This window comes from Mirounga angustirostris, unplaced genomic scaffold (genome assembly GCF_029215605.1).
Source record: "Mirounga angustirostris isolate CCGP_5_RB_7025 unplaced genomic scaffold, mMirAng1.0.hap1 SCAF_14, whole genome shotgun sequence".
Lineage (NCBI taxonomy): Eukaryota > Metazoa > Chordata > Mammalia > Carnivora > Phocidae > Mirounga > Mirounga angustirostris.
In genome coordinates, this window is record NW_026991722.1 from 24,190,994 (window position 1) to 24,211,817 (window position 20,824).

At 51.3% G+C, this 20,824-nt stretch overlaps 1 protein-coding gene across 2 annotated transcripts in view; it reads left to right on the plus strand.

The window, feature by feature from the left end:
- The window catches only part of MYO5B (myosin VB), a 334,942-nt gene that overhangs the window by 291,888 nt on the left and 22,230 nt on the right, over nt 1-20,824 (plus strand). Inside the window, exons 23-30 of one of the 2 annotated variants that reach the window (XM_054510300.2) lie at nt 1,018-1,102; nt 2,508-2,656; nt 3,738-3,857; nt 5,854-5,994; nt 9,405-9,470; nt 12,908-13,147; nt 14,154-14,254; nt 20,155-20,232. In XM_054510300.2, the coding sequence (XP_054366275.2) occupies nt 1,018-1,102; nt 2,508-2,656; nt 3,738-3,857; nt 5,854-5,994; nt 9,405-9,470; nt 12,908-13,147; nt 14,154-14,254; nt 20,155-20,232 (980 nt within the window). The remainder of the gene's footprint in view (nt 1-1,017; nt 1,103-2,507; nt 2,657-3,737; nt 3,858-5,853; nt 5,995-9,404; nt 9,471-12,907; nt 13,148-14,153; nt 14,255-20,154; nt 20,233-20,824) is intronic. The other variant, XM_064577622.1, reaches the window with a different exon arrangement.

A 20,824-nucleotide genomic window follows, 5' to 3' on the forward strand; every position in this document is an offset into this window, starting at 1 on the left:
ACAGTTTTCCCCCTTGAAACAAAAGCAGTTTTGGCTGACTTGATTTTCTTTTTTCCTTTTTTATTTAAATTCCATTAGCCAACATATAGCACATCATTACTTTCAGATGTAGTATTCATTGATTCATCAGTGGCGTATAACACCCAGTGCTCATCACATCACGTGCACTCCTTAATTCCCATCACCCAATTACCCCGTCCCTCCACCCCCCTCCCCTTCCCCAACCCTCAGTTTGTTTCCCAGAGTCAAGAGTCTTTCATGGTTTGTCTCCCTCCCTGATTTCTTCCCATTCAGTTTCCCCTCTCTTCCCCTATGATCCTCTGCACTATTCCTTATATTCCACATACGAGTGAAACCTTATGATTATTGTGTTTCTCTGATTGATTTATTTCACTTAGCATAATACCCTCCAGTTCCATCTATGTCTATGTAAATGGTAGGTATTCATCCTTTCTGATGGCTGAGTAATATTCCCTTGTATATATGAACCACATCTTTATCCATTCATTTGTTGAAGGACATCTCGGCTCCTTCCACAGTTTGGTTACTGTGGACGTTGCTGCTGTGAACATTGGGGTGCAGGTGTCCCTTCATTTCACTATATCTGTATCTTTGGGGTAAATACCCAGTAGTGCAATTGCTGGGCCATAGGGTGGCTCTATTTTCAACTTTTTGAGGAACCTCCATACTGTTTTCCAGAGTGGCTGCACCAGCTTGCATTCCCACCAACAGTGTAGGAGGGTTCCCCTTTCTCCACATCCTTGCCAACATTTGTTGTTTTCTGCCTTGTTAATTTTAGCCATTCTACCTGGTGTAAGGTGGTTTTTCATCATGGTTTTGATTTGTATTTCCCTGATGACAAGTGATATGGAGCATTTTTTCATGTGTCTATTGGCTGACTTGATTTTCTTAAGAGCATTTAAACATAACCAGCTGAACCTCAAACCCCACAAAAGGAGCCTTTCCTTTGCCCAGCTGCACAGGGCAAACATTTTCTCCTGTTGCTCTCCCTTTCAGCAAGTTGCAGTCCTGGAGCAAGAAAATGCCCTCTTAAAAGATGAGAAAGAACAGCTTAACAACCAAATCCTGTGCCAAGCGAAAGGTAAGTGCAAAGTGCTTGATTTTTCATTTTGGAGTTCAATTTCTTTTCCACACTGATTTTCCCTCAAAGACTCCTAGCAAGAACACAGTTAAGACGGTGCACTGGGGAAAGGGCTTTAATACACATAAAAGAAGGGTGGTCTTTACGATGCCGCTGTGACTCTTGGTTTTAAGAGTTGAATGTGGTGAGACACGCACATGATGGACAAAGTAGTGCATGGGATTTGGAGCCCAGGGAACCTGCACTCAAAGAATGACTACCACATGCTACTGCCTGGCTTTGAGCAACTCCCTTAATGACTATAGTCCTCAGTTTCTTCATCTGCAAAGTGGACATAAAAGTACAGACCTCAGAAGTATGAAGCACTTAGCATGGTGCTTGACACATAATAAGCACCTCGGAGCTGTCATTCCTGCTGATTTTAAACTTTAGCATCCATAATACATGTTGTGATTTCTTCTGTTAATGTTCGCTGAAGGACAAATCGGGTCAGATCCCAGCCAGCCTTGCACCACCATCAACCACCATGTGCTGTCTGGCCAAGGAGAAGCAGTGGGTGTCCACAGACCCCAGTCCTTGCCTGGCTCAGTGGATCTGTTAAGCAAGTCACTCACCTTCTCCCATCCTTAGGTCTCTCTCCTGCCTGAACCACCTAAGGGCACAGTCCCGGCCAGCATGAAATCTCAATGAAAACTTAAACTTTTTAATTTCCCTTTAAAAATGATTTCTTTCTACTGGTATAAATAATAAGTTTTGGTTGTGGGGGAAAGCCCATCCATGTGATCTATTTGCCTTCCATCCTTCAATCTCCCTACACGTCAAGAACACGGAAGATCAGGAATGGGGACAAAAGTGGGGAACAAAGCCTGGGTTCTTCCAGGGACGTTGCTAGCAGCTGCCGTGACAGTCGTCACGGGAGAGAAGTTGGTGCGTTAAGTGAGGGAATGTCCCGTAGGCTGTCTGCTGCTCTCGCACTTTCCCAAAAGCAGGGTGGCCTCTCCCCCTTCTCTGAATACTGACGCCACCATAGCCAGCTGCCCTTCGCTCTGCAGTGGGTGAGGTTGCTGGATAAAAGCATCCAGGGTCCATGGAAGGAGCTCGTCATGGACAGCCTTTTAAGAAGAGATTAATCAGGGGTGCCTCAGTCGTTGGGCGTCTGCCTTGAGCTCAGGTCATGATCCCAGGGTCCTGCGATCCAGCCCCACGTCGGGCTCCCTGCTCCGCGGGGAGCCTGCTTCCTCTCCCGCTCCCCCTGCTTATGTTCCCTCTCTCTCTGTGTCTCTGTCAAATAAAATCTTTAAAAAAATAAAAATAAAAGATTAATCAGAAAGCATGAGGCAATCAATACATGTGAGGGGAATCCATTCAGAAAGCAAAACTGCAGCTTAGTGTGCTTGCTTTCCAGATGAATTTGCCCAAAACTCCGTCAAGGAAAATCTCGAGATGAAGAAAGAGCTGGAGGAGGAGCGCTCCCGCTACCAGAACCTCGTGAAGGAATATTCGCGGCTGGAGCAGAGATACGACAACCTTCGGGATGAGCTGACCATCATCAAGGCAAGGAGGGCAGTCCTGCCCCTGTCCCCGCGCCGGCCCCGCGTCTGGCTTTCCGCCGCCATTCCCGCACGGCTCGGGCCCCCACGCTGCCGCCCGCTGCGCTGCACCTGCCGAAGGTTCTCACACAAGTAACGGGGCCCGGCGATCCTTCCCAGGGATGGCTCCGTTCCCAGCTTTTGGGGTCTCACAAAGATCTCAGGAGCCAAAGGAAAAATCCCACCCAGGTGTATGCTGTCTGTCTTGTTCCCTGTTCTGGGAAAATTCCTGAGTTGAAACAGTGATGGTGTGGGGGGAGTTCTGATCTCTGCGTCCCTGGCAGGACTGCGGGGAGATGCCCAGGGGCTGATTGTTTCTCCCAATCTTCTACTGAAACGCAATAGACAGAGAAACGTCCTATTTCAGGATTTGTCATTCTTTTGACACATAAACATTGCCTCCAGAAATGCATCCTCAAACGAGATTGATAAGTTAATTGCATAGAAACCAGGAAGAGAAGCTAAATAGGAACATATATAAATACAAAATTTTCTGACCAAGGTCAGTTTTTACTCTCAAAGCCGAATCATATGCAAGGGGGAAAAAAAAAGTATTTTTAAACGAACAGTATAAATGGTAACCTCTATTTCTAATATGCTTACTTATTTTCATAACGTTGGGGGGGGGGGCACAAGTGCTGTATGAGGTCATTACAGGTAGTTTGCCGGAGGGCCAGGGACAGGACGGTGTGTTCGTACTTTCAGGGCAAGACCAGGAGAATACGGGTGGTTTCCCTGGGACTTTCAGAGAAATGGGCCTACGTGTTAGGGATTTGGACCTCAGGACGAGACTCATCAGGGAGTTCGGTCCTGCCATGGGTTCCTTCCCTTGGGCATTTGGTTAGCTAGATGGATGACGGTAAGAACGGTCTGTGACATTTCTGTGGGAGTTAGCTCCTTTAGCCATTGTTCCCAGCAATAGTAACACCTGTTCTTGTTGACAAATGAGGCAGAAGTCCAATTCTAGGATCTACTGGCCTTTGAACAGGAACAGTTCCCGTTAACAGTAGTTTGTTATGAGTACTCATATTTTTCTCCTTCAACAGCAGACCCCAGGCCACAGGCGGAACCCATCAAACCAAAGTAGCTTAGAGTCTGACTCCAATTACCCCTCCATCTCCACATCTGAGGTCGGAGACACAGAGGATGCCCTTCAACAGGTGGAGGTGAGTAAGGCAGGCTGGAGGCTGCTGTCCGTGGTCCAGGGGGAGTGGAGCTGTTTGAGGTTTCCCAGCTGGAGGGAGACTTCCTCTTCTGGTTGGTGGGGCTTCTTCCTGACGACGGATCACTTGGACTGCAGGGCACTTAGAGACAGTACCCTGGAGTTAATATTTACTGTGCAAAGCGATACATTGCTGTTCACCTTACCCACTATCCAGGGAGAAAGAAAGAAGGTAAATCCCTGGTTGGCACTCTTATAAAACTGGGAACCTACAGCAGAGAGGTAAAATGACAGGCTTGAGAAGGAACAGCTCTGGGGCACCTGGGTGGCTCAGTCAGTTAAGCCTCCGACTCTTGATTTCAGCTCAGGTCATGATCTCAGGGTCGTGAGATTGAGCCCCGTGTCCGGTTCCATGCTAGGCATGGAGTCTGCTGGAGGTCCCCCCCCCCCACGGCCTCTCTAATTAAAAAAAAGAAGAAGGAACAGTATAGTCATTAAAATAGAGATTATCATCCGCATTTAGTATCACACACATACAGAATATCCATACATATGCAAGAATTCTTTTTTTCCCTGACCAAGAAGCTGGATCAAACTCAGAGAAGAATTATTTGGAATATTTGGAACCATACATGTTTGCTGAGTGACGACATCTTTGTCCCTAAATACGGTACCACTCTGTGGACTTGGTAACCCGTGTGTGGTTTTGTCAAAGGTCCATAGTCACAGTTTTTCCTCCGGCATTTGAAAAGAAGAAGATCACAAACACATAAGACCTTACAGAGCACATGAAAGACCTTGAGGAGAGACGGTCACAAACACGAATGTGCCCTGAGCACGTCTCTGTGCCAGGCACAGCGGGTGAGCCCTGGAGGAGGAGTGGTCACCGAGCCCGAGACAGCCCCTGCCCTCGTGGGGCTTGTTGGGTGCGGAGTCAGGCGACCATCAGGTGATGGGGGAAGTTTGGGATATAACTGCGGGTGTATATGTGATGCATATGATGAGAGACGGCGAGTGACAGAAGGTGGGCAAGGATAGAAAAGGAGCCCCTGGGACAAGAAGGCGGTCTGTCATACAGTTCAGTGTGGTCTGCTGCTGGTCGTGAGCACCTGGCAAGTGCTTAACACACGCTTGCTTAAGGCCCCTGGTCTTACCATTGCGATCTCCTAAGCCTGGGTCCCGGAGGCTTCAGCCTCTTGAGCTCCAGACGGGCCTCCCAGGTGTACGTGTGGCCTTTTCTGCAGACATAAGCACTTCCACCGGGGACTTCATTCTTCAGGGAAACTGAGGCCGGTTCTTAGGGTGAGCCAGGGCAGAGCACACTGCACTCCTGAAATGCGTGTTGAACCAAGTTACATGGTCACACACGTATACACGTGCACTTTAAAGTCCACATGGCTATGCCCGTGCAGACACCCATGTTCGCACATGCACACCTACACACAACAGAACCCCAGGGGACAAAGCCAGGCCTGAATCCAAAGGGGAAAAAATCCGGGAAACTGATGCTCTACGATCTGTGGAAGAAAGGGGTCCCATGGCAGGGAAGTGTTGGTTCTGTTTCAAGGCGCCATCCAGTGGTGGTCGATAACCCCTGTGCAGGGATCGGTAACCACATCGATTCTTCGTCAGGAAGCGTTAAAGCTTGCGCTTTCCCATTTTTCTGGTACGAGACCATTTCCATAAGTGAGCTCTTTTAACTTCCAAGTAAAATGGCTGTGTCTTTATCTATTCTTGGAATGTATGAGTGGTTATCTTAAGTGGCTCTCACCGAAATATAAATGGCCAAGACTCAGACGTTATCTAGACAGAAAATGAGCCTGGGGTGCCAACTTTACTATGCGAACTGATGGCTGGTTGGCGCTGGCTTTGCCTCTGGGGCGTGGGTTGATGTCTGGGTGGAGAGAGAAGACAGGCAGCTGAGAGAGAGGCAGGCTGTATGTCCCCTACGGCGCTGAAGCTCTTGAAACCTCCTTCCCGGCTCCCTGTGTTCCCTGAAGGACGTTGGCCTGGAAAAGGCGGCCATGGACATGACGGTCTTCCTGAAGCTGCAGAAGAGAGTGCGGGAGCTTGAGCAGGAGCGGAAGAAGCTGCAGGTGCAGCTGGAGAAGCGAGAGCAGCAGGACAGCAGGAAGGTGCAGGTGCGTGCTGGGGCTGCAGCCTGCAGAGCGGCCCCCGGGTACCCAGCATCCTCCTCCGTGGCCCATGGCCTCCGTGGCAGGCCGAGACGGCTGGGGTCCTGAGGGCGCTGGGCGTCAGGAGAGAGCTCCTCCTGCCGTTGGCGTCGTGTTGAGTCTTCTCTTCTTGCCGGTGCCCCCAGACCACCCCAGATGGACAGGAGGCGGCTATCCCAAGTACCCCCAGGGCAAGGGACTTCCAGAGGCGAAACGGGGGCAGGGGGGCTCTAGTATTGTCCCCTATTTGCCAGGAGGACCGGGATGTGTGATTCAAGGATAAATACAAGCCGCAGGCAGATTTTAGCAGAGAAAAAGGATTTCCCCTTACGTGGAGTCTGGCCTGGACTTGAGTTAGCCCCACTCAGGTAGGGGTAGCCCAGGTTTGCAGTTGCTCACCCTTCTATCCCATGATTGCTCCCTGGCCTCAGCCCAGATTATCATCTGTATTTTCAGTCCTGAAAGGATATTGCTTGAAAACCTTAGTGTCCCCAGATCTCTCAGTGTCTCAGGGACCCACTTGGCACCTGCGCAATGCTCAGCACTCTGCTCAGAGTAGGTATTCAAAACGTTTATGAAATGAGATAAAAATGTAAGAAAACTCCCTGGCCATTGAGGAATCTGTGATCTAGGTTGGGAGGACCAGGCATAACATGGGTGAAAAATAAAGAATAACATCGGTAGTGCTCGAATACATGCAAGGTTGGGTACGGATTGGTGTGCTGTAGGAGTGGACAGAGCCCATGGAAGTTAGCGGTGAGACGAAGGGAGGAACCACATGTTGTTTCTTGGGAGGTAGAAGGACCACTTCTAATGGGGTAGAAGGCTGATTCTGACATGGGTCACATTGTTAGCTGACCTCCTAGTGGATTTGTCAAAGGCCTGTGCTCTGTTCTTAGGCTTGATTTGCCCGTTGTGGAGTTCAACCCCCTTCCTGCATCTCAGCCTTGCCCCCACTCCTACCTCTGCACGTGGTCTCCTTTTGGTAGCACCTGGCTTCCCTTTCCCTTCAGATGTGATACAGACATTGGTCTGTATTGCTAGCGTATTCTTGGGTATTCTTCTGAGCACTAAGTGGGGAGGTGAATCTTGTTGATGGACTTCAATCTCTAAGGTGGCTTAGCTTCCAAATAGAGAGTGAAAGGATTAGGTTTACAAATGCCTCGGTCCATTAGAAGAGAAGCTGCCCTGACAGGCAGCACACGTCAAATGTATGAAAAGCCACATCGATGACACCAGACAGTGGCTGACATCAAAGTCCCCGGCCCACTCAGCTATCCCCAGACGTTCACCCTCCAGGGTTCCCTACTGCAGAAATGCCAAATAATTTTGAAATCTTGGCTTGAGGATTTTTCTTTGATACCAAATTAAAAAAAAAGTTATCCCTTTCTTTAAAAGCAATCACTGAACAAGTGTTAGAACATAGGCTTGTCCCCTAGCCCTGAATGTGTCTTGAGGATCTCCCTTTAAGGAGAAGGATCTTGTTTTTGACAGTTTAGTAAGAAAAGCAGGAGTGGGGCAGGGGATGGAAGTTATGGAATCCCTCTACAGCACCCTGAACCTGAACTTTCAGAGATCATGTTCTTGGATCTGCTCTTGGTTGCAAGAGGGATCCTGAGCCACCTGTGTCTTTCCTCTGGAGAGACGTGCCCTGGGGTGTCAGCTATTGAGAGAGACCACGCTGTGGAGAAGGAGGGACAGAGACCTCGATAGCATGTGACATCAGCATGGGAGCCGGTCTGTCCCTGTACTGGACTTCCCATCCATCCAGCTCCCTGTTCCCAGGCCTGGCCCTGTCACCTTTGCCACCAGGGTAGTTCCAACAGGCTGCCCATTTAGAAACATAACTGCCAGTCCACCTTAATACAGCCCCCCAGACTGTAGGTGATCTCCATGTTCCCAGAAACAAATGCACCCCGCAGTGATCCGTGGCCGCACGGCACATCCACGCTTCACGGAACGCAAGCGCAGGCCTGTCACCGGGGCAGCAGGTGAAGAGCAGACCCGGACCGCTGCTGAGGCAGGAGGCAAGGCGGAGACTGGTACCCTGGACAGCAGCTTTCCCAGGTTGCAGGGGCAGGAAACCATGTGGTCAGTGTGGCAGCCCTGAATCTTGGAGAGTCTGCAAGAGGTGCCCAGCTCTCTCTGCCTGGGCTCACCTAACCCGTGCACGGCAGGTGGTGGCCTTACCTTGGACCTAAGGCTGCTAACATGTAGAAAATCTAATGAAGCACTGTCAGGTTTTAGCTCCAAAACCTATCTTATTCAAGGACTGTCACCCACAGCTTGAAATCACCCCGAGCACCCCACTTATGACGGTGTTCCTTCCCCTTCTCATTGACAGTTCAAGTCCAGTAGCTGCCAAATAATCATAGGAGTCATTGGTTCATTGAGTCCTAATGGGCTAGCATTACAGTTGCTGTCTACATCCTTCAGAGCTTAATGTCAGACAGCATTTATTGAGCATTGTAGGGGGTCAGCTGTCGGACTCCCTCCTGGAGAGGGACATGGAGGAAGCAGTTGGAAAAACAACACACATCCCAAAATACCTAAAAGTAACTCCTTAATCTTATTAATAAGAACATAATTATAGATTAACCTTCTTAATGGTATATAAGTTATGGTGCTGGTTTCCTCAGCTGCTGGAACAAAGTCCCACAAACTGGATGGCTCAAAACAACAGAAATTTCTTCTCTCATAGTTCTGGAGGCCAGAAGTCAAAAATGAAGGTTTTAACCGAGCTGTGCTTTCTTAAAGGCTTTGGAGGAGAATCCGTTCCATGCCCCTCTCTCTCTGAGCATCTGGTGTTGCTGGAAACCCTTGGTATTCCTTAGCTCCAGTTCCCTGACTTGGCACCGCATGACTCCAGTCTCTGCCCCCATCTTCATGTGGCATTCCTCCCTGCGTGGGTGTGGGGTGTGTGTACACATGCGTGCGAGACCTCCCTACTTGTAAGGACACCTTTAGGGCCCATCCTAATGACCTCATCTTGATTTGATTTTATCTGCAAAGACCCCATTTTAAATTAGGTTATGTTCAGAGGTACCAGGAGTTAGGACTTCAACATCTCTTTTGCGGTGACATAATTTAACCCATAACATAGTGTATACATATTCGTATGCCTAAGGATTACGTGAATAGATCATGGAGGGGGTGAGGGCCGCCGGTGGGGGGGGTGGCGGGAGTCATTCGTGGAGAGCTTCCTGGTGGCCTGGAGTTGGGAGCTGCGTTTTGGAGGTGGGAGGGAAGTGGACATATGGGGGTGAGGGGGGCGTGCGGGCACCTGTGCAAACAAGCATGGGGACTGTGGGTGGAAATACTCATGTGGAACAGCTGCATGTAGTCCGGGTTCACCTGCTATCTCCTCATCTGTGCAGGTGGAACAAGCAAAGAATGACCTAGACTTGGACCAGGATGCAGACCTAGCCTACAACAGTCTGAAGGTAAGATCCCCTTGAGTTTCTTCATCTCTGAAATGCAGGAAAATGTGTACTTAGTACAAGGACTATAATCTATACTCATAGGAAACACCAACGAGGTGATTTAGTTCAACTTTGGTACTAACTCCCTAGAGTTAGCACAGACCCCACTGGTGAGGGGCTCGGTTCCACAAGATGGCCCCCGCTTCAGATGCCAATCACATTGGTGGGTCCCCAGGTGACCCACACTTCTGTCCAACATGTCTACAAATCGGGGGTTCCCACAACCCCCTCCCAAGTTTGATCATATGTCAGGACAGCCCACAGAACTCAGGAGAGCATTTCATTTACTATTATTGGTTTATTATAAAGGACACAACTCAGCAACAGCCAAACGGAAGAGACTCGAGGTGTGTGGGAAGGGGCACGGAGCTTGCATGCCCTCTCCAGGTGCATGCTCCCTATCCCTACCTCCCGGTGCTCACCAACCTGAAGCCCTTTGAAGCCCTCGCTTAGGGTTTTATGGAGGTTCCATTCCACAGGCAACGATGATAAAATCGTTGGCCATCGATGTTTAGTTCGATCTCCAGCCCTGGTCTTTCCCTTTTGGGGCGTTGGTGGATGGGGCTATAATCTCCAATATATATAATCTCCAATCTCTTGTTATGACTTACAACACACATCTGTCTCACCCCTATCAGGAAATGCCAAGGATTTTAGTACTCCCGAGTCAGGAACCAGGCACTGAGGCCAAATTTAATGAAAGATGTTCCTCTTGCCTCTATCACTAGGAGTTACGAGAGTTTTGGAAGCTCTGTGCCAGGAACCAGGGTCAGAACCAAATATGTATTTGTTGTTAGGTCACATATGTCTTTACCGACTTGATATAGTTCCAGTTAAAGTAATATGTGACCAGTGGGATGAATTCACTTTGATCTAGACCTGCAGGAAGGGATGGATGTCCCCGCACACCCAGGGCTGGCCCAGCGAGCGCTGGCGAGGTCGCAGGGTGAAGGCTCCAGGTTCCAGGGCAGGCAGGCCTATGTTGACTACAGTGTTGGGGGACTAGGCCTCGGGGCTGGGAGGGCATTTACAGAAAAGGGGCACTGGAGCATTCCCACTCCCCCGCTCCCATTCCCAGAGACTTAGGAATTGGAAATTTATCCATTCTGCCGGGGTCAGTCTGGCTCCACTCATGGGACCACGGATAACTCTGGTAACAGCTACATTGCCCCAGGAGAACAGTCCAGAATCGTGCCCATGGCTTCGTGGACGAGAGCCACAGAAGGGGGGGCTTTGTGAGGGCTTCCTTTCTGATATATTGACTAGATTTATTTTTCTCATGTGATATTTGAAAGCTTCAAAGCCCCGTGGGAGGGGGTTGGGTGTGACAGATGCCTGTGGTATGGGCCTTCTGCACGCCGTTCGTCAGCTCCCATCCCCGAGCAAGTGAGCTTGTTAGGCTGCATTAGAACCGGTAAGATGGTCTCGCCCAGTGGGTCTCCAGGAGTGGTCAAGGACGGGCATCACTGCAGACATGCTCGAAACGCAAATTCTCAGCCCAGACTGGCTGTGTCCGTCTGTTTTCACACGCCTTCGCGAGGTTTCCATTACCCACTCAACCCTGAGAACCATTGCTATAGTCCAAGGGCAAAACGCTGCTTCCAGGAGGCCCATCTTAAAATCAGCTCAGAAGCTCCTCCTGCACTCAGCTGCCTCCTGAGGAAGATGCTCCACTCTGTTCCTGTAGGCTGCCAGCACGGGGCCGGGCTTACAGAGGGCTCGATAAATACTTCTCCCAAACTCTCGAAGCTCCGAGACCGCTCTGCTCTGGCAGGCCACGGTTCTGAGGTTACAAGACCTGGTTTTCCCTTCGTTGTCTCTGGTGAGACCTGGCTTAACCTGTGCACCTTGTCCCCGGGGCTGGCCCTGGGGACCCCTGGGTTTGCGGGAGACCAGTGTTGGGGAGGCTGCGATGCTTCTCACTTAACAGCCCCAGACCTTGAGGGAAGTGATGAAGATGGGGCTTTTTGTCAGCCTGTATCTAGCAGGCCCTGGTTTCTGAGGGCGTGGAGGGCGGGAGGTGTACTCTGCCCTCCCAGAGGGTAGACTTCGCCTGAGCAAAGATCTAAGCAGATGATGAGTCTACACACCTGGCTACTCAGCTGTCTTTTTGAACCCGATCCTTACCAAACTGGATTTGAAAAACCTGCCCGCAAGTACGTGGGGGAGATGAGGCGACTGTGGGAGGACCCCCCCCTGACGAGTAGTGATTTTTGCTGAAACTCTGAATTCCCCTCGCCAGAATTTTAGAAATGGCCCCAATCCTTCTCTAGTGCATGAAGGGACAGAAGTACACCATTTGGGTACTGGGCTCCAGGCTTATACGTGCCCCCTGTAGGGGTGAGAGGGGGTGGAAGGGTCCTGGGGGGCTGGGGGAAGGGCATCACACCTGCAGAGCATTGCTCAAGGAGGCCTGACAAAATGTGGCGGGGCTGGAAGGTGGGACTCCCTCAACCAGGCATCGGGAATCCTGGGCGCTAGTCGTGGCAGAGCCTCTAAATTCATTGTGAGCCTTCTCTGCTCTGTCCTCAGTGTCCTCATTCAGAAAATGAAGAGATGATTTATTTATATGGTCTCCTAGTTCTGTGGTTCTGTGGCTTCTGTAATAAACCTGCAACCTGTCCCCACTTACCCACTGTTTGGGGGCGGGGGTTGGGGTTGGGAAATTTTTAACTGCATATATTGCAAGGCCCTAAAAGCATTATGTGTATGATTATCAAACTTTATATGGTCTGACTTTGTCAAACACAAAGTTAGATATTATATGCAGAAAGCTTATTAAAATGCATTCTGAAGTTGAATTTCAGTGGTATTTTTGACTCTGTACATAGGTAGTTTTTCTGCTGGCATTGACTGTGGGGGGCTTTCTATGTGACCAAAACAACAAGAGTGTTCCTGGTATACTCCAGAACTTTAGTCTATGTGGTGCTCCTTAAAATTGGGGGGTGGGGAGGGAGTGCAATGATCTCTAGAGAAATCAGTTTAGGAAATCCTGCAGTCCATATGCTCTCTTGGAAAATCACAAAGTACATTAACGAAGTCCAGTGTTGAAAGCATGTTGTTTAAAACATGACATTTCCACGAGGATGAGTTTTGTGGCCAAATACACTTAGAAATATGAACACTATCAGTACCTTCAGGGAACGCTATCATAGAGGCCTCGTGTGAGATGCTTCACACCAGTAACTTAGGGCTGTGGATTCAAATCCAGTTTTAACTACTGACCTTTTGCCAGACAGAACGTTTGTGGTGTGTGTTACCGTTAAAATGAGAAAGTTGCTCTTCGCTTCGCAGGAGTCCGGGCAGGTTGATTAAGGAAGGTGGAGGGAGAAGGCCACGTGGGAAGGCTACCCGAGGTCCAGGGGGAAATGGAGTGTGTTGCTTGGGCTGTCTTCCAGAGGCAAGAGCTAGAGTCGGAGAACAAGAAGCTGAAGAATGACCTGAATGAGCTGAGGAAAGCCGTGGCCGACCAAGCCACGCAGAACAACTCCACCCACAGCTCCCCAGACAGCTACAGCCTGCTGCTGAACCAGCTCAAGCTGGCCAATGAGGAGCTTGAGGTTCGCAAGGAGGAGGTGCTCATCCTCAGGACCCAGATCGTCAGTGCTGACCAGCGCCGACTCGCCAGCAAGAGCACGGTAACCACGTGGCAGCCCCCGGCCGGGCTTGTGAGGGGGTGACACTAGGTAATAGAGGTGGGGTTTTGCTTACATATCTTTACCCATGAGAACCTTAAACTTAAAAGAGCAGACTCTCCTGCTCCAGGGTCTCTCCCCTAAAGGCAAAGCAAGATACTTGCTGCCCTTTCAGCATGACCTTTCATGGCAGACTTTGCTGGACGTTTCTGGAATCTGCTGAAGTTACTCAGTACGAACGTGTTCAAAAAGAACAAGGCACAGAATTAGGGCCATGGCCTCAGCAGCCCCCTCGGCCTTGTTTTTCACCTTGTGCTTTGCCCCTTGGTGTTTGCTATGATTCTGAGGTAGAGGAAGTCTTTCCTTTCAGCCCTCCCCGGGGCTGGGGGGGCGGGGGGCAAGTCTGGCTTAGCATTTGTTCCTAATATTTTCACCTTCTGGGACAGACTGGGGAGTGGGAGGGAGGGGACAGAGGCTACCTGGGTCACTCTGGGCATGGCCCAGGGATGACATGGGGGGATACGTAGGTAGTCATGAGTGTGGAGGATCAACACTGAGACAGATTTTCACCCTGTCCTTTGGATTTGGGGTGCTGTCACCTCCATAGACACTGTCATCCACCCCCCCCCCGACCCCCCCAACCACCACTCCACACTCAGGGTCTTTGCAGCCAGGCCTTGTCATTCTGTGCCTTTGAAAGTCACATTCCCGCCTGGGTTTAACTGCTGTTATTTGAGGTCATCCTGGACCTTTGTTTTTTCCCCAAAAGCTTGGGCTTTTTTTCTTTGTTTTTAAGTAGTCCCCATGCCCAGCATGGAGCCCAACATGGCGCTTGAACTCATGACCCTGAGAACAAGACCTGAGCTGAGATCAAGAGTGGACACTTAACCGACTGAGCCACCCGGGCAACCCCCCCCAAAAAAGCTTGTGTTTATGCCTCTGTATATAAAGTCGCTTCATGACCATTGTTTATGTGACTAGAGTTTAATTTTAATCTGGGACCTTCTAGGAGCCAAACATTAATGCCAGAACAAGTTGGCCTAACAGTGAAAAGCACGTGGATCAGGAGGACGCCATCGAGGCCTATCATGGGGTCTGCCAGGCAAACAGGTAAGTCCCCCTCACAGTAGCTCTACCTGGACGAGGTGATGGGAAAGGGTCTTACCCGAGCTAATGCGTGACATCTGCTCCTCAGACACTGACCACGTGCTCAGCATCAGGGTCTCCTTATTGCAGGAGGCAAATGAGAAGGAGCAGACTCAGTGACTCCCATGTCCTCAGGAAAGCACTTGTTAGCTTCTGCAAGACCCCAGTAACACAGCTGGAGCCTCCAGCACGTAGATCCTCTGACAGGCCTTTGGAAAGGGACCCTCCCCGGCAGTGTTGAAAGGAGGAGCAGGGGAGACAGGTGAGAGTGGCTAATCTCACTGAGAGGGAAGCCAGCACCCAATGAGCCCAACGCAATCCTGGGAGGGGCCCGCTGCAGCCCTTCGCTTTAATAGCGGCTGTACTCAACCCAGCTGGTGGGCCCCAGTGTGTAGCATTTAAGAGCTGGAACCCGAGCTAGACGCCCCAGAGGTTGGATGGGAGAATTCGAGCGCTGCCATATGGCTACCATGAGTTTTCCCTGGATTTTAGTTAACTGACCACCTCTCGTCCCTCCTTAAGGATGAGCTCCCCAGGTTAAGGCAACAGAGCATGACTGGGGGAGGCAGCGGGGCCTGGATGAGACCCCCGGGCAGTATGGCAGAGCGCTTGCGAATGGGCACTCTGGACTCCACTCGCTTACCGGCTATTTAGTAACTCCTTCATAACCTCTCAGTGCCTCAGTTTCCCCTCTGAACTGGGGACAGTCACCGCAGTGCACCTCATGCACAGTGATGGAGAAGACCAGGTGAGTTAGTCTGTAATGCACTTAGAACACTGACCGCCATGATTAATGTCTTTGCCTCCGTGTGCCCCCGTGGGTACTCATCAGAGCAGAGCTGGCCTTGTCCCTGGCTACCGTTCTCTCTCACCTCAACCGAATGTCGATCCGTCACTAAGCATTTGTACAGAATTGTCGAAAACCTCAAGCACATCTGGAAAATGTCAGTAGGCGTTGCTGGGAATGCAGCATGATGTTGTCAGCAAGAACGTCACAGAATGACTCTGAAACACTAAGTCTTCAGAGGTCCTCTAGCCCCTCTTTCTGCAGATAGGGAAACTGAGGCCCAGAAGGGGTGAGCAGCTCTGGCACGCAGCCAGCCCGAAACCGAGTCGAGGTATGATCCAGAAGGCCTCACTCCCAGGCTGGGCTGCTTCCAGCATGCTGTGTAGGTAATCAGAAGATGAAGGCTTTTAGCAGCCCCCAGGAGGAGAGTAAATTTCCGGAGAGCTGCAGTTCTGTCCCCGAAAGGAGAGAGAGGGAAATGAAGGTGAGCCTCTCGGTGCTGAAACTGGAGTCAAGATTTAGTCATTTGAAATGATCTTGGGTGAAGAAATGCATTGAATAAGAAAAAAGAACACAGGTAATACTTGAAATTTAAAAAAAGAAAGGAAGGAAACAAGCTGGACCCTGATGAGGGAGAGTGAATGCAGATCTTTCTGATCTTCTACACTGTGGCTGTTATCAGCTGTCAGCTCCCTTTTTATTCACCCAAATGCTTGTCAGGGATCCAGTCCCAGGGGCTGCCTACTTACCCTGGATTTGTCTTCCTTTGCAGCAGTAATCATGGTGGTGGTAAAATAAAAATAGCTTTTCTTACATCTTAAAATAATTGCATTCCCAGCAATCCCGGGGTACAATAGGGGACTCACAGCCCGTGATACCCAGTTAGGTACAGAAAGCTGCCTCAGGGTGGGAAGCCTGAAGAACCCATTCCCCAGTGCCTGCCACACCTGGAAAGGGACCAGACCATGGTGGGTTTGTGCCTCTCCCAGTTTGGTAATCCCAGCAGGGAGGGAGGTGCAGACGGTGATTCCTGGTGCCAGGCAGCCAGGCCATCTATTATGAGGGCAGCCCCTGCCCATAAGAGTGCTCTGAAGACCCAGCGGCTTCTCTCCTGCGATTTCCCTGTAATGGAGAGTGTTCCTGTTGGAAGAGAAGTTGTATGAATGCATGTGTGATTGGGGGTGGAGGGATTACAAAGATCTATCCTCTACCTAGGAAAAGCTTACACTCACGCACTGGAAGTTCCAGTTTGGACCTTCTTTCACTCCCTAACTTCCAGAGTTTATAGACTTCTGTTTGATCTTTACGGATTGTGTGTCTTCCTTTGTTTTCAAGTTTGGGAGAGAAGCCGGTATTGAGGGTCTGTTCTGGGAAGGAACCTCAGGAATATGGATAGCTCTTCTGCTTCCAGAAAGTGCTCTCATTTTCACATTTTGGGAACTAAGAGAAATCCGCAACATTATTACCATTTTATGTGGCCCAAAATCAAGTTAAAGAGAGGGCTGGTCCTTGCCCAGGGATGGGCTGCAGCAGACAGAGGTGGGTGTCTGGAGGGTTTGGAGGGCGGGGATAGGGAAGTGGGCTAGCCTCACCTCCAGGCGTGCACTCAGGGCGCAGAGCTAGGTAGGAGCAGGAGTGTGGTGAGGGCTCAGGTCTAGCTCCGGGAACAGTGCTCCTTTGGCCACTGGCCATTTCCACTCAAGTCTGCAGAGCTCCAAAGAGAAACTGAGAGTGCATGATTAGACCTTTGCTTGGGTCCCGGGAAACCTTGCAATCCTTCTACCCAGCAGGTTCCAGGAAACAACAGGAGGCCCTTGGCACAAAAGGTAGCTTTGCCTGTTGGACAGGTAAACCCGGGGTTATTACAATGGGCCTGCTTGGGACAGTGGAGATCCAGAAAGGGGTGCGTGCAGATTCCTTAGGATAGGCTTGGAGTTCGTGGCTCATTTGGCCCTGAGCCCCAGCTGCTGTGGGATGTCTTGCTCAAAACAGCAAAGGAGGGGGGAGAGAGCCTCATTCTCCCCAGCTCCCTTCTCTTGAGTCCTCGCTGTCACTGTTCCCAGCTGGAAACCCTCGGCTTGCTTCTATGAGGCAGTGATTCCCTCATAAGGTTTCCCAAAATTCAGTGGGTCCCAAGCCACCAGTACAATTCCTGTCTGCTGTAATTCCGTGGCATGGCCATATTTATCCAGACAATTCACCTTCCCGTGGCCCAGCCTGTAGTTTCAGGCATCTCTCTCATTCGCAGCACTGGGGTTATGGCCTCCCATTCTCAGAGATTGTGGGGAATGTCCTGGGCAGTTGGGTGGAACCTCCAGGTGTGAGCTACAGAAATGAGGACATCTGTGAAGCACAGCATGCTCTTTTTAGAAACTGGAAAGCCACCATCTTCGCGCTCATAGGAACCTTGCCTGTTTCCGTCCACAGGGAGCTGGGTCCTCAAACCAGGACTGAGGGATGGCAGTTGGGTTGTAGCCCTGATGGTCTCCACAGAGGGAAAGCAAATACTATCCTAGGCCTTTTCTGCTGCATGATCTTTACAGTTAATACAGTTATGTCATTAAGGATCTAGAAGGAACCTCCGATAAGCCAGTGGAGCACTTTCATTTTACACATGAAGAAACAGGTCCAGGGCACGTAGGCAGCGACCACGACATGCCTTTGGGGTGCCTGGTTCTCCAGCCAGGTTCCTCAACGCGCTCTTGCTGCCTTCTGCAGTTGGAGACTTTATATTCAAGTGTGTCTGAAGCCTCACCGGGAACGGGGCTCAGCGCAGTGGCGTATACACAGGAGAGTCTCCACGAATGTTGATTTGTTCATTGACCTCATGTACTTTATTTTTCAAAAATTCCTGTGAGCTGCTGTTTGGGGTTTTCTTTCTCCTACCACTACGTGGCGCTCCCTCCCAGGCCTTCACCCCGTTGGCATGCAGAGGGGAGGGAGACTCTCCGTGGAGGAATCGTTCCTCTTTCATCCAGGAACAAAGGCTTGGACCTGGAGCTGGTTGACTGCATTTTCATTAACTGGTATGCCTGACTTCCTGAGCACTGTGGATGACTGGCCCGCACAGTCTCTACTTTTATCTTTGTGCATCATGTCTGGCCTGTTCCAGAATTAAGAATTCTGAGAGTGTCTCCCTCTGAGCAGGGATTAGCAACACACACGCACCCGCCAGAGCCTGAGAGGTGGGACTCAGTCTGCCAGGGAGGGAACTATAGGAATGCGGTGACCCTGCCGGAGAGAGCCGGCAGCCCCACCCCCTACCCCACTCCGCGGCATCTGGAGGGCCAGCCGGTGTGGGCGGATGTCAGCGTCAGGCAAGTCCTCTCCATCTCGGGCGGGGTCCCTTCGTGCATGGCAAACAAGATAGAGGAAAAGATCCTGTGTTCCTGTGCAGCAACAAGGCCCTCCCCAAGAGGGGCTGCCCATGTGCGCTAACGTACTAGCTACTCAAAGGCCCTAGTTAAATGTGGTAGGAGCGGAGAAGGGAAAGGTGCTAGGCTGCCAGCCCCCCTTGACAGGGCCCGGGTCACTTTTGGATTTGCTAAGATAAGTGGAACATACAGATGAGTTAAGTGCTAAGCACGGGAGGGGGGCAGCTAAAAGTCTACAATCAAAGGCCGTCTGTGGGGAGGCCAGGCCTTGGTGGGAGCTCTGGACATTTGAGGAGCCAGAGTCCTAAAGAGAAGAGGTCCCCAGGATCTACGTCTTGGCAGTAATCCCCTCACTGCCCAGCTGGAGGGAGCACAAGCTGTGAAAGTAAGGGACAGACTCAGGGCACAGAAGCATGCTCGCTGCAGTCTCTGCCCCCTTCCCTCCTCTTCAAGCTTTTCAGGGACCCAGCTTTCAGGGACCTAGGGGCCATATGACCAGCTTTGCTCAAGAAGCAGCTTGTGTGAGCTCTGCAAAGGCCTAGGGCCGCCCTTCATGAAGCTGAGCTCCGGCAAGGTAAAACGGGGTAGCTGGCCCCCCTCGACCTCACCCAGAACCTAGCAGGAGCGGTAGAATGGCTCCAGGGGATGACGGTTTCTCCTTGTGAGTGACGAAGGGCTTGTTGGTCCATGCATACCACCTGCAGCTCCTCTGTGATTCCTGCCAGGAAGTTGGGATCCAACCAGCCGAGGAGGATTCCCTAGCGCAGAGAGGGAGGGGCAGCATCCTGGCAGGTGCGAGGAGGCTCGGTCTGCCACCCACCGCCCCATCCCACTGGCCATTGAGGATCTCCTGTGTGCCCAGGGCTGCGACGGTGGGGAGGTACATGGATGGGGGAGCACGGGACATGCGCCTAATCTCCAGGAGCTGCTCCTGGAGACATTGGGCATTGGGCAGACACTGGGCCACTGGGGAGGGCCAAAGGGTTTGCGAGGAGATGGCAACTGACCGTCTGCTTTCCAAATTGACTAAATAGGGATGCAGCCCAGTCCCCAGGGGGAGCAGAGAAAGTTCAGCGGGCATCCTGCGTGGCCGTTTTTATTCATGGTTTCTTTACATGTGACTGTAGTGAGGGCTGGAGGTGAGATTAGCTTATGCTTTTGTGTCCTTAGTGACAGGAGAACAGCACTGAAAAGCAGACAATATGTAGTCGTCTTCCTCAGGGTTACTGAGCCTCGTGTCCCCAGTCCGTGCCGAGCAGATGCACCATCCCCGGGAGGCCCTCTGCAGCCTCTCCCGAGGGCGGGCCTCACCTCCCTGCCCTGGTTGTGCCTCTCCTGATTCTCCCTTTCCTTTTCTGAATCCTCCTCGGGGGAGAGGGGGATGACCACTGCTGTTCACAGAATTTATCAGGGCAAGTGCAACCCTTTGTTCTCGGCAACACGCTCCCCAGCCTATCATGATCTGCGAGCTCCCATGAGAGCACATGGACCCCCTTCTGAGACCCGGCCTGGGGGACGGGACGTTCTTAAGCGCTCGGGGTCTGGTGACAGCAAAGGAAGAAGGGAGGCTGGGAGTTTTTGAGCTTTTCCTTTTTTTTTTTTATTTCCAACCCTTGGCTGGAATGGCCTCACTTTCCTGGACGTTCTACCCCCCGTCTCTTCCTTCTACACTCTATGTCCTGTTTTCTGTCCTTTATTTCTAGCAAGACTGAGGATTGGGGATATTTGAATGAAGATGGAGAGCTCGGCTTGGCCTACCAAGGCCTAAAGCAAGTTGCCAGGTCAAACATATGCCTTTCTACCTGTGTCTGCTCTGTCTGTCCCGCCCGCTCGTGTCTACGCTTACCTGTTTCTCAGCTGGAGTGGAGGCCGGGGCGCGATTCACAGGGGTCACCCTGCCGGCGCCCTGTGTCCGGGGTCCGTGTGGATGAGGCGGCGAGGCTGCTTGTGGGGGTCCAGGCAACAGCAGCTGATGGCTCAGGGGAACCTCCCTGGGGTCAGGACACTGATGCTTCAGTGGAAGATCCAGAACTTGAATCCTGTTCCATTTGATACCAGAATCTGAATGTAGAAGCCACTGGCCTTGGGCTGTGGCTGAGCAGTTTAGCAGGGAGGTTAGACACGCACGACGTGATGGTCCTGTCCCACATTGGCTGCCCAGGTGTGGCTCTTCAGGGCTGTGGCATAGCTTGGCACGTTTGAGCCTCCCAGCAACCAATGGGGTGGTGGCCCGCAGGCTTGTGTCCCAGAAGAGGAAGCTGAGGTGAGTCCATGTTGGCCCAGCTCCCTCAGCCTGGTGGTGGTAGGGCCAGGTGGAAACCCAGTGCCCTCACATAGTACCTCCGGAGCGTTGCCTGCTGATGACCTGCTGGA